Source organism: Mustelus asterias, chromosome 19 (genome assembly GCF_964213995.1).
Source record: "Mustelus asterias chromosome 19, sMusAst1.hap1.1, whole genome shotgun sequence".
NCBI lineage: Eukaryota > Metazoa > Chordata > Chondrichthyes > Carcharhiniformes > Triakidae > Mustelus > Mustelus asterias.
In genome coordinates, this window is record NC_135819.1 from 60,689,559 (window position 1) to 60,703,175 (window position 13,617).

Consider the following 13,617-nt stretch of genomic DNA (forward strand, 5'->3'; position numbering starts at 1 on the left):
GAGTGAAGGCCCCAGTGTTTTACCAGGAATGGTCACTGCTCCCGGTGGCATCATTGGTAGTTGGGCACAACCAGTGCTGGGGAGTTTCCAGCCTCTGATTGGCTCTCAGGAACAAGAATTCCACCTGACTGGGGGCTTAATCCAACTGGAGGCCCAACGCTGTCCAGATAACTCCTAATTACTATGTCATTTTAATCAGCCTCCTAGGAAAAAACGATACGGTGGTTCCCAGCGATTCTCCAAGTGGTAGGTGGGACCCCTGTCACAAACATTAAATTCTGACCATTATAACTTGGAAGTACATTCAAATTAAGTATGGTACAATGTCACAGTTAAAAATTAGAGAATTGGTTCGTACTGTACTTTTTCGAGCCCTTTCTTTCTTTGTCAACAGTCTGAATGCAATTTGAAAATAATTAGATCCTATATAAAGTCACATTTCATCATTTTTACATTGAGTGATTTCCCATCATTTATACCTGTTTATATTTATTAGCTTCAACAGCAAAGACAACAGAATTTTCAATTTCACTCAGTCTTTCGTGTAGAACACACTTCTGGTATAACATTATCCCTATTTTCAATTACTATGATTTTTGTAGCACTCTTTTTATGTCAATATGTGCAATGGATAAAGCCCTTCTTAATATTTAGCAATAGAAAACAATTTGTCAACATGTTTTAATGGCAAAATCCATTGTTTCTAATATGCACTAGGTGGCACAGCAGAACAAGTCACCAAAACCCACTTACTGCCTCAATAAATGCTTTTTTCTGCCTGCTTTCAAACTTGTATTTTCCCACTCACTTATGTTCACATGATGCTTAAAAAAACTTTTAGTCACCTTCAAATTAAAGTCGTCATTCACTTGGTTATAACTGCCCTTCTCATTGTTTCTGCCTGGCACGACTCAACTGTAACTTAAATTTCCAGCTGATCACCGTGCTCCACTCTTCCTCCGGATTGATCTTGATGCAGATGGCTCTCTCCCAGTTTGTCTCCGGCAGCTCATCCCCTGCAGAGTCTCATCACACTAGCATTTCACACTTTTTCTTAACTTTTCTTTGCCTTATTTTCATGATTCAGACTCTCTCAACCTAGTCACCCACTTAAGAAGTTTTCTTTCAGTGGTTCTTCCCTGCCAGGCTTCTGGCATCTTACTTATATCGGTCCTCCCTTCTCTGAAATTTATCTTCTAGTTAAAAATATAGTTTGACTTCTGCAGTGCGTCCCTTAATTCACCATCGACAATGGCGGGGGAGACCTACTATTACATCAACAAAATTAGATATATGGGTTTCTAAGCTGTAATTATTTGAAGACAAAAGGATATTACTTTGTACTAAAATTAAATTTAAAATTTGCTGAATAAGAGAAAATGTTTAAAAAGATGCTAAATCGTCCATTGAATATTCACAGTAGAAGTCCACAATGTAGGAATAAATTGAGTGAAGCTTTATCTCACACAATAGATGTACACCATTAGAGCAAAGGGCGGATCAATCCTTGTCCAATACAATGCAGATAAGATCAATTACTGGAGCATAATCCTTTCCATCCGAAATAGCTCAAGTCTAAACAAAGCGCTTTTCCACATCAACAGTCTCTGTTTTTAAATAAAAGTGCATCAAATAGAAATTTCAAACTGATCTCCCAGGATTGGTTATTTCTTAAAATGAGATATGGGATGCTTACCTAAGGCAATCCAGCTTTTGTAATCTTTGTCTCACATTTTCCAATGAGCTTATTCCAAATTATTTCTCAAATTCTAATTTACTATTATCATTTGAAGTTGAATACAAAAACTGGACAAAGATTTATCCATGAGGGGTAGTATCTCATCCACACAATTAACATTTTGCACCTCAATTTATGACCTTAGAAGTAAATCATATCCAAAGTACTACATATAAAAGCAAAATACTGTGGATGCTGGAAACGCAAAATAAAAAACTGAAAAAACTGGATAAACTCAGCAGGTCTGGCAGCAATTGTGGTCAGAACAGAACTAACATTACAGAGAGTCATCCAGACTTGAAATGTTAGCTCTGTTCTCTTTCCACAGATACTGTCAGACCTGCTAAGATTTTCCAGAATTTTCTGTGAGAACAGGATAATTTGTTTGATGCAGTGTGTTGTTCTGATCTGCAACATACTGCCTAAAGTATAGGAAGCAGATTTAATACTAAATTATAAAAAGGTAACTGGATAAATACTTGAAGGGTAAAAATGTTCAGGTCTAAGAGGAAAGGGCAGGAAATTGGCACTAATTGGATAACTCGTTCAGAGATTTCGTACAGGCAGAATGGATAAAATGGCTTCTTTCTGTATCATTCTGTGACAAAACCGTGAAAAGATCAAATTGAGCAAAAGATGCCAATGAACCAGAAAGATAGCAATCAATTCTTTCTCCCCACCCTCCTGAAAGTAACTACTTACAAAACAAGCATCACAAAAGTGACCAAATTATTATCTGTTTCTACCCTGTTTTCAGTCTTGTTTTCCTTTCTCATTTAAATAGCTGTATGTTGGCAAAAGACATCTATAAAACATGAAAATATAAAGATACTTTTTTAAAGAATTACTAAACTTGCCCTTAAAATGGACCATTTGTTAGAAACACCTGCAAGAACTTTCCTTTTTGACACATCTTCTCTTTACATTTGGGGTTTGAAATTGAAATTCGCTTGAACTTCAGGTGCTGAAGATTCCTAGCTATGTTCATATACTATATGTGTGACACAGAAATATAGAATGGAAGCTTTCATCCTGTTCCTGTGGGATTAAAATATCTAGTGCTTCTTGTCATGACACTGATACACAGTCCAAGTTCTCACCACGCTCTCCGATGCCTTCCACGAGAGTGATCCTGGCATTGAAATCAGATATTGCAGATACTGGATGCTGCTCAATCTGAGACAACTGCAGGCAAAGACCATGGTCTCCCAGAACATACTTCACAATTTTCTGTTTACTGATGACTCTACACTAGCTGCTGGTTCAGAGTTGAACATGCAATGTGGCATTGACTTGTTCTCCAATGTATGCAAAACTTTGGCCTTTAGATCAGCATGAGGAAAACTGAAGCAATCTACCACCCTGCTCCAGGTTTGTCCCATCTTGAGCCCAAGGCTTCAGTCCATGACCAGAATCTGGTCTACAGAAGTGGATAAATTCATTTATCTTGGCAGCACACTCTCATGAGTCTCTACATTGATGGAGCGGCACATGCAAGAATTGGCAAGTGTACGCTTTGGCAGAATTTGAACATAGAGTCATAGAGGTTTCCAGCATGGAAACAGGCCCTTCAGCCCAACTTGTCCATGCCGCCCAGTTTTTACCATTAATCAAGTCCCAATTGCCCGTATTTGGCCCATATCCCTCTATATCCATATCACTCATATAACTGTCTAAACACTTTTTAAAAGATAAAATTGTACCCGCTTCTACTACTACCTCTGGCAGCTTGTTCCACACTCACTAACCTCTGTGAAAAAATTGCCCTTCTGGACCCTTTTGCACCTCTCCCTGCTCACTTTAAACCTATGCCCTCTAGTTTTAGACTCCCCTACCTTTGGGAAAAGGTGTTGACTATCTACCTTATATCTATGCCCCTCATTATTTTATAGACCTCTACAAGATCACTCCTAAGCCCCCTACGTTCCAGGGAAAAAAAGTCCCAGTCTATCCAGCATCTCCTTATAACTTAAACCATCAAGTCCCGGTAGCATCTTTTCTGTACTCTTTTTAGCTTAATAATATCCTTTCTATAATATGATCAGAACTGCACACAGTATTCCAAGTGTGGCCTTACTAATGTCTTGTACAACGTCAACAAGACCTCCCAATTCCTGGATTCAATGTTCTGACCAATGAAATCAAGCATGCCGAATGCCTTCTTCACCACCCTGTTCTCCTGTGACTCCACTTTCAAGGACTGATGAACCTGTACTCCTAGATCTCTTGGTTCTGTAACTCTCCCCAACGCCCTACCATTAACCAAATAGGTCCTGCCCTGATCCGATCCACCAAAATACATCACCTCACATTTATCTAAATTAAACTCCATCTGCCATTCATTGGCCCACTGGCCCAAATGATCAAGATCCTGTTGCAATCCAAGATGATCTTCTTCACTGTCCATTATGCCACCAATCTTGGTGTCATCTGCAAACTTACATTAGTCTGCAAACATAGAGAAATCTGAAACTGAAATTTATGGAGCAATAGAATGCCCACAAAATAGTTTTTACAAAACTAAGTAAATTGATTTACAAATAACATATCTACGATATATTTCAGTATTATTGAGGTACGCAATATTTTCACCTGGTCAGTCGGTCATTTTGCTATTGCCTTTATGTTTCGGCGAAACTGTGGTAAACAACAGAAACCACAATCCAGACCACAAAACACCATGTTGCAGGACTTCTGCTACTTTTAAAAACAAATGTCAAGTTCTCCAAGTTAAAGGCTTCAACAATCGCCAGCCCAATTCAAAATCACAACATGGGAAAAGCCCTAGGATTGCCAATCTTCCAGAATTTCCCAAGAGCCCCTGGGAATTAAGATCTAGTGCTTCAAGCAGCCAGTGAAAAAAGTCGTAGGAAAATTCAAAGAATTGTTATTTTCTTGAACACCATTGTTTATTAGTTACAAAACTATTGAAGATAGGGGGAAAGGGCTGTTAGACGGTCAAGAATCACTCAATTGAGTAATGAAGAGTTAATTTATCTTCTAATTGGCGAGGTAAAATAGGGACTGTGACAATAGGTGTGCTGGATGACAAAGGGCAGGTGCGTGGGGACAGGGTTGTTGGAGACAAGAGGTCGTGTGATGAAACGTCCAGAAATATGTACAACCAGAATTGGCAACGCAAGAAATTCTTTAACATTAAGTTATGAAGATCCCAGGTTATAACATGAAAAATAATTTTGGTCAAATAGAAGCGATAATATGTTTCAGCATTACTAATGACATTATACTTACACACTTCAATAACTTAATTTCATCCAGGGCTGTTTCTGTGTAGTGTTGAGCGCTCTTTACCACTTTCATGGCAACAAACCTTTTCCCTCTTTAAAAAAAGAATAAATAAATTTTAAAAGGGGAACATCCAAACAGAATTCAAAAGAACAGTAATCATTGGAAGTGTGAAACAAAAACAGAAATTACTGGACATACATCTGGTCAGTGAGCATCTGTGAAGAAAGAGACCATGTCCTTCAGAACAGAAAAATACAAGAGGAACAAGTATTTTAATTGAATTAGCAAAAAGAGAAAAGGAGGAAGGAGAATCAAAACACAGGCAAAACAGATGGAGAGGAAGTGAACGGATGAATGAACTGCAACCTGCTTAAAACAAAAGAGAGAGATTGTTAGAAGATGCGAGGAGTCCTTTCAGACATGTTAAAAGGTGCAGAAATAAATGTGCAAATAACTTGTCAGTAAGATGCTAATAGAAAAACAGAAAATGCTGGAAATACTCTGGAGCATCTGTGGAGAGAAATGGTTAACATTTCAGGTTGATAACCATAGGATCTCAGTAAAATAAGAGAAAATAGTGGATTAAAAAAATTGAGGCAGAAAATCTTCAAATTGAGTTCTGGAATTAAAACTAAATACTTTAGGAATGTCCTGAAGAGATCAAACATATCTGCCAAATTATGGGTGACCCTGGCCTGGACCAAACCAAAATGGAAAAGGTTCAGAACACATTGAGAGATTTCAGCAGGAATGTGCAACGGCAAAGTCAAGGGGTCAGGGGAAATGCACAAACCCCCAAACCCATCTACACAACCCTTTAAGTGCCGCCTGCCCCACAGGCAGTAGAGTCTGCAGATGATGCACTGGACTTATCAACCATCTCAAAATCCATCAAATCAGAGTGCAAGCACAGCAATCCAAAGGGATAGTTAAGAAGACAGTGTTCTCCCTCCAGTCGATTCCCCTTTTTACTTTCTTATTCTATTAAAATATTTATTTGTCATCCATTATTTTGTTGTCTTTCTCTTCAGATAAAGACTGACCTGCTGTGTATTTAAAGTAATTTTAGTTTTGAAAAAGAAACATCCTGTTACTGTGAAATCAAATGCTTTGTCTCAATTGTTAAGTGCTTTTGAAAATATATAATTGATTGCATTCTTTGCTTTATTCTCAAACTGAATGCCATAGTATAATCATGTATAATAACCTTGGAAAGAAAAATTAAATGTAAGGTAATAGTATCATAATATTCACAATAAAACCCTCGATATCCTGAAACAAGTTTGGATATTGATGACCAAATCTTCAAATTAATGGTTGCACCAGGATGCAATTGAAAAAATAAAAACTAAACAGATATTTGCAAATACCAGCCCCGGGGAGGGCGGGGGGGCAAACCACGTGGGGTCAGCTGGTGTGAGGGGGCCACAGGCTATGAGGGGGAAAACAGACTTGGTTGGGCTGGTCCCCAGGAGGCCTGCTGCAGCAGGGCCGTAACCGTGGGTGCCTGGCACGGCAGGGTTGGAACTCTGGGTGCCTGGCACGGCGGGGCTGGAGCCCTGGGTGCCTGGCACGGCGGGGCCAGGGAATGTGAGGGCTTGGCAGACGAGGGAAGGCAAATTCAATTCCAGCCCAGAGAGGTTGAAGTTTTGTCATTTTGGCAGAACTGGGGAGGAGATGCTGACTGAGTAGGTGCGTGGGAGTGAGTAGCTGAGTGAGTGTAGGAGTGAGTGACTGAGGGTGCGTTCATGCATGTAGGTGTGACTGAATGACCAAGTGACAGGATGGGCGAGTGGTTGTGGGGGGTGAGTGAGAGCCTGCCTCATGTCCAGTGTCAGGTTCCAAACTCCCTCTCACCAACACAAACACACATGCACCCCAACATTCCCACCCACACAGACTGACCATCCAACGTTCTGGTCATTTTTATTGCTGACTCTTTTTTAACTCAACAGTTTATTTTATACATTGTTTTACATTTGTTCAGCAATTGCTTCTTTCTTTAAGACCTCAATTTTAAAAAAATTCAGTTTATTGCTGTGCCAAACCTTAACTTTCCGAAATTTGCTTATTGGCCCCTTGAGCAAGGAAAATATGCAAATGCAGTCCCCTGAGCGACAAGGTTGGACAAGCCTGATTCAAGTCCATTCACACGGAAAAACATCCCAAGATACTTCGCAGAAGTGTCCTAAAAATGGCCAATAATTAAATAAACATTAGAATGGTGACCAAAAATTCAATTACAAATTTTAAAGAGGGGTTTAAAGGATGAAAAATTGGAAGGTGGAGAGGTTTAAGGAGGGAATTCCAAAATTTAGAGCTTCAACAGCTGAAGGTACAGCTGTCAATGGTGTGATGATGCAAACACAGAACCCTTGGAAGTGTTGTAAAGTTGGTGAAGGTTACAGGTCAGGAAGGGCCAATGTCATGAAATGGTTTGAACACAAGGATGAAAATTTTATTTCCCTTTTCTTTATTCTTCTGGGGTTGTGAATTTCCCAAATGGAATGCCATGAGGCATTCACCATAAAGGTAATTAGAAGACACTTCCTACCAGTCGATAGCAATGCACAGTGCTACAACATTTGATGCCACCTAGCATACATTCTAACAACTTAAAGATAAAAATGCTTTGTTGAAACAATTTTTTTGCTGTTCAGTAAAGCATTTTTAAGTTACCCGCTCTTCATTTTTAGTTTTGAGGACACATAAAATTTCAGTAAATTCACTTTAAAAGGCTTCAATGCCTGATGAATGAAAGGCTTCATTTAAATTTATGCAATTTTTACATCAAGTTGTCAACTTTGTATACAAAAAACAGACTGCTTACAGACACATGGTTGGTCTCATTAATGGTTCACAGCAGAGTAATTTTAGAACTCTGGTGAGAACTGAGGTAACAAAATCTGGAGTTGCAAAGAGGACACATGAATAGCTCCCAGCATGGCAAGATGTCAAGAAACACAAATTAACTGAAGATACCATCAACTATTTTCTTCACTATTTAAACAATAGTTTTATTGCTTTTGTTATTCCTTACTTAAGATCTTTTGCCCACAAAACAGACATTGAAATGTTAGAAATCACAACCATTGTTCTGTGTAATCATCATTTGTTTCTGTTGCTCCTCATCTTCCCCAAGCAATTCACCATTTTCAACACGACTGATCATTCCAACTTCTCTTATTTGGTCCATTTCTATGGCAGTGCTCTTGCCTAGTTCTGTTCACACCTTTCATTTTCCAGCCATTGCTTCATTTGATGGTTTCGCCTCTGTTCATACTTCAGAGTTACCTTTCTCCACTCATCTTCACCGTTACTCCTTGATGATGCCATTTAGTGGCATGGAATCAGCGTTTACATGCATGTTGACAACACCCAGCTCCACTCCATCATCAATCCAAAAACTGTTGCAAAACTCAGCCAGTGCCGATCAAATAAAACAGCTCGACAAATCAAAATGTTCTCTAGCTTAATGTTAATGTGCTGTTCTTTTTGGTTTTTGCCATCTCATAAGTAACTCTGACTCCACCTAACTTGGCTGACACCTCAGGAGATGCAGAACTCTGGCATACTGCTCTGCACTTGCTTCCTCCCCCACGTCCACTCAGTACCTTCCATCTCCACAACATCCCAATCTCACCCACTCCACCACATTCAATATCTCAATGCTCGCCTTCACAAATTTTAAACTGGGACCAACCTCCCACAACTTCAATCCATCCAAACTATTGAAGTTTTTGATTTCAACACTATGTGTCACATTCCTACTATCTAAACCTCCAGTAGTTCCAAAATTATTAGGCTCTTTCAATCACTTGGCCTTTTGCTGTCCCATTGTCATACACAGTTGCATCAGAATCTTCCACTTGTGCTGCAGAATTCTCTACAGTTTCTTTGATCTCTCCCTCAAGTCCACTTCATCTCTATGAAGTCTATCACCTTGTCCTCGATTCAACATGAAACTTATGTTGTCCTTGTTTTAACAAACCCATCCTCAAACTCAGTTTTCTGACCAATATCCAATCTATTTCTGTCTATTCTGTCTTTCAGATCCTCAACAAGTCATTGCCATCCAAATCGATACCAACCTTTCTCATTTCTCTGTTTGAAAATCAACAGTTCAGCTTTCACCTTCTCAGAATATTTAGCCAGCACAGGTCAAATCTCACATGTAACTTGAACTCTAGTATTAGCTTTCCTCAATCTCCGTGCAACTTTTGGTAAGAACAATCATTCACTACTGCCTTTTCTGGTGATGTATCTCCATGTCAGCTCATCTGTCAAATCACTCAACAATGACTCATAAAATTGGCTCGTTAAAAAGTACATCGCATAGAATCCCAACAGGGCAGAAGAGGCCATTCAGCCCATTGAGTCTGCACCAACTCTCTAACAACCATCCTATGCAGGCCCTCTCCCCCACCTCAACCCTGCAACCCCAGGCATTTACCATGGCCAATCCACCTAACCTGCACATCTTTGGACTGAAGGGGGAAACTGGAGCACCCAGAGGAAACCCATACTGACACAGGAGAATGTGCAAAGTCCACACAGACAGTCACCCAAGGCCGGAATTGAACCCGGGTCACTGAAGCTGTGAGGCAGCAGTGCTAACCACTGTGCCACCATTTTTATCGCTGCGAGCAGGGAACTTTTAATCCCCGAACTTCAGCCACTGCACTCCAGGTCAATCACTGAAAGCAATGGGCGGATTTTTCTCCCTCTCCGCAGCATATTTCACAGCGATGGGAGGCTTCATGCCGCTTGCTGGTGGTGGAATCCTATAGTCCTGCTGTTGTCAATGAGGATCCCTGCTGAACACACAGTTTGCTACTGGGAAACCTGCAGTGGGGGTGCACTGTCGATGGGATCATAAGATCCCACTGGTGTAAACGGCAGCAAGATTTCAGCAAACATATTTACTGATCCTAAAATGAAGCTGACAACTATGATGCCAGCAACACAGGAAAAAGCACTGTTGTTTTGCTACTTGTAACTGAGACTAAACAAAATATTCCATGGTGCAATTATGAGACCAAAGCCAATGTCACTTCTAGATTCCTCTGATTCCTTTTCTAAATGTAAATTCTTATTGCAGTTATAACCTTTGTGATAAGTTTTCATCTGTGCAATTCATCTGACTTCTTGTCCACATGCTCTACATTATTTCTGTCCCATTCAAAGTCAGTAATGATAACCGTGCAGCTGCAGCTGTAGTATATTATCCTTTTTGATTCCGCTGCAGCTTTTAATATTGATGATCACTCAATTGTCCTCCATTTGGATAAATGCGAGGTAATGCATTTTGGTAAATTGAACCAGGGTCGGACTTACTCAGTTAATGGTAGGGTGTTGGGGAGAGTTACAGAACAAAGAGATCTAGAGGTACATGTTCATAGCTCCTTGAAAGTGGTGTCACAGGTGGACAGAGTGGTGAAGAAGGCATTCAGCATGCTTGGTTTCATTGGTCAGAACATTGAATACAGGAGTTGGGACGTCTTGTTGAAGTTGTACAAGACATTGGTAAGGCCAAACTTGGAATACTGTATACAGTTCTGGTCACCCTATTATAGAAAGGATATTATTAAACTAGAAAGAGTGCAGAAAAGATTTACTAGGATGCGACCGGGTTTGAGTTTATAAGGAGAGGTTGGATAGACTGAGACTTTTTTTCTCTGGAGCGTAGAAGGCTGAGGGGTGATCTTATAGAGGTCTATAAAATAATGAGGGGCAAAGATCAGTTAGATAGTCAATGTCGTTTCCCAAAGGTGAGGGAGTCTAAAACTAGAGGGCATAGGTTTAAGGTGAGAGGGGAGAGATACAAAAGTGTCCAGATGGACAAGTTTTTCACACAGAGGGTGGAGAGTGTCTGGAACAAGCTGCCAGAGGAGTAGTAGAGGCGGGTACAATTTTGTCTTTTAAAAAGCATTTAAATAGTTACATGGGTAAGATGGGAATAGAGGGATATGGGCCAAATGCAGGCAATTGGGACTAGCTTTGGGTTTTTAAAAAAAGGTGGCATGGACAAGTTGGGCCGAAGGGCTTGTTTCCATGCTATACACCTCTATGACTCTATGACACTGCCTTTCCTCCATGATCCACTTGCATTGTATATCCTCTAATTCCTTTCTTATTCTCGAGCTAGCCAGTGCATCTGCTGCAGCAGGTACACCTGCAATATCACCTTCAGCATGACCCAAGGTTTCAACCTAGATCTTCTGTAATTTCTTACATGCATGCTGTCCCGTGGAGACATAATCCACAAATATGAGGTCAGCTTTCTTCTGCACATCACCGATATTCATCTTTAACTCTGTGACACAACTCTTGGCAGATGAACACAAACATCAAGTTGTGGCTGAGCCAATATCTCCACAAATCAAACACCGACAGGCCAAAACCATTCAATTTTGTTCTCCACAAATCTCCACATGCTAGTTCCCAATTTTATCTCTGTTCATGCTCACCACCCTGAACCCAACAGCACAAACTTTTGGTGCCCCGAGCAGTAATAAAGAGAGCTTCAAATTTCACACATCTTCAGTCCAAAATCCTCAGCCATATTTGTCACCTCCAGGCTTGATTTTTTTTAATGTTCTCTCTGTCAGCTTCTCGAGTTCCACGCTATACAAATTCCACCTCATTCAGAATTCCACTGCCTACATTCTAATCTAAATTGAAGACTGATCACCAATCACCTGCCCCCACTGTCCTTCACTAGCTTCAGTAAGAAGTTTAACAACACCAGGTTAAAGTCCAACAGGTTTATTTGGTAGCAAAAGCCACACAAACTTTCGGAGCTGCAAGCCCCTTCTTCAGGTGAGTGGGAAACACTTCGTTCACATCCTCCATATTAGAGATTGGAGTATCATGTGCCCTTCTTCTACTGTCCTCATCTTCAGATCCTTTAGCTATCATGGATTTCCTTTCTGGAATTCTTTCCAAATATACCTCAATCTTCAAAAATCTTGGCTAATCTATCTCTTCAATCTTGTTTTTGGTCACCTGCCAAGTTCTTTTTCAAAATTCCTGCCCCCTAGAGCGATTTGAAATAAATTTATAAATAAAGCAGCAGGGTCAGAGGGAACAGGGAAGTTATTACAAATCAGGTAGGGCTGAAAGGAGATACAAAATCTTTTGTGAACATACATTTAACCAATTGGCACAAATTTTGTGGGGGTCAGTTAAAATGGGAGTGTGATTGGGGCTAATAGTATGTAAACACCACCATTTGCGAGTGCCCCTCCCAGCTGTACACTATCCTGATTTGGAACCATAAACGCCTTCACTGTCGCTAGGTCAAAATCCCGGAACTCCTTCCCTAACAGCATTGTGGGTGCACCTACAACACATGAACTGCAGCAGTTCAAGAGGGCAGCTTATCATCATCTTCTCAAGGGCAGTTAGGGGTGGACAATAAATGCTGACCTAGCCATCATCCACATCCCATGAATGAATAAAAAGGGTAAAGTTTTCTTTTAAGTTTACTCTTAGGAGATGGATGATATGGTCTCGCCTATTGTCTATCTTTATTTTCCATGAGATAGGTGAAATGTTTTCTTTTTTAAATTTTAATTTTCAACTGAAATTAATGACAACATTTTGGTTTTGAGTTTTGTCAAAGAAACCAGAGGTGGTGTGTCAGTCTGCAAATAGAAGAGAAGTAGTCGTTAAATGTCAGATTTGCCTGAAATGAAGCTTTAAGAATTTAATCTTCAGTTATTTTCAAAGATTTGCTTTATTGGCTTTTATTTGTTATTTTCAGGGGAAAAAACAAAATTTCTCATTGGAAGACAGAAATCATTATTCTACATCAACTCCTGCTGAGCCACAGATTGTATACTGCGGAATTCAACAAATTACACATTTTCAGAATGCAGAAATGTAGTTGGAAGCATTTTCAAACTGTTGAAGTAAAAAAATCCATTTAAACCTGGGCTTTTGTGACAAATTTGAGGCCTTGTAGTAACAGAAGTTTTTTTTTCCCAATTTAGGCTTTGAAAGACACTGAAAACAATTTAATTGGTAAATTTATGATATTTTTGAAAAATATAATTTGTACTTTTGCTTAAAGCCTCATTATGGGAAACAGATGTTTCAGTTCCTGTCAAAAACTGTTGGGAAAAGTACCTTTCAATTTGTATTTTGAGTGGCTCATTTGGTTCTTTGTGGCTTCAAGCGTGATGAAACATTGACTTCAGGGGTGGGATTTTCCAGCTGCGCTCGTCCCTAAACCAGAAAGTCCCACCCGAGGTCAACTGACCTTTGCATGATCCGCAACCCCCCCCACCCCACCAGCCTGCTACGATTCCCGTGGCGGGCGGGATGGGAAAATTCCACCCATAATTTTTTTCTCATCATAAAATATTGACATGTTACTGAACATTTCACCCATAAGTGTTGACATGAAATGTTTTAGTAGCAAATCATGATATTGGGATGTAAAGTTTACAGATAGGAAGCATAGACCATATGCAAGATTTTTGATATCTTGCACATGAACAGATATAAAATGGAGAACTACTTCTTCACTGAAGTGCACATGCAATCAACATATACAAGTATTTTCATATGGGATGCATAAAAGATTATGTCAGGAATTTTTAGAAGAAAAAAAAACCTCTGAG

General features: G+C 39.8%; 1 protein-coding gene across 6 annotated transcripts in view; it reads right to left on the bottom strand.

Annotated features, from left to right (window-relative positions):
- LOC144507991 (SRSF protein kinase 2-like) overlaps positions 1 to 13,617 on the bottom strand; it is a 200,438-nt gene that overhangs the window by 57,147 nt on the left and 129,674 nt on the right. For all 6 annotated transcript variants that reach the window (XM_078235672.1, XM_078235671.1, XM_078235668.1 and 3 more), the window contains one exon: positions 4,991 to 5,078. In XM_078235672.1, the coding sequence (XP_078091798.1) occupies positions 4,991 to 5,078 (88 nt within the window). The remainder of the gene's footprint in view (positions 1 to 4,990; positions 5,079 to 13,617) is intronic.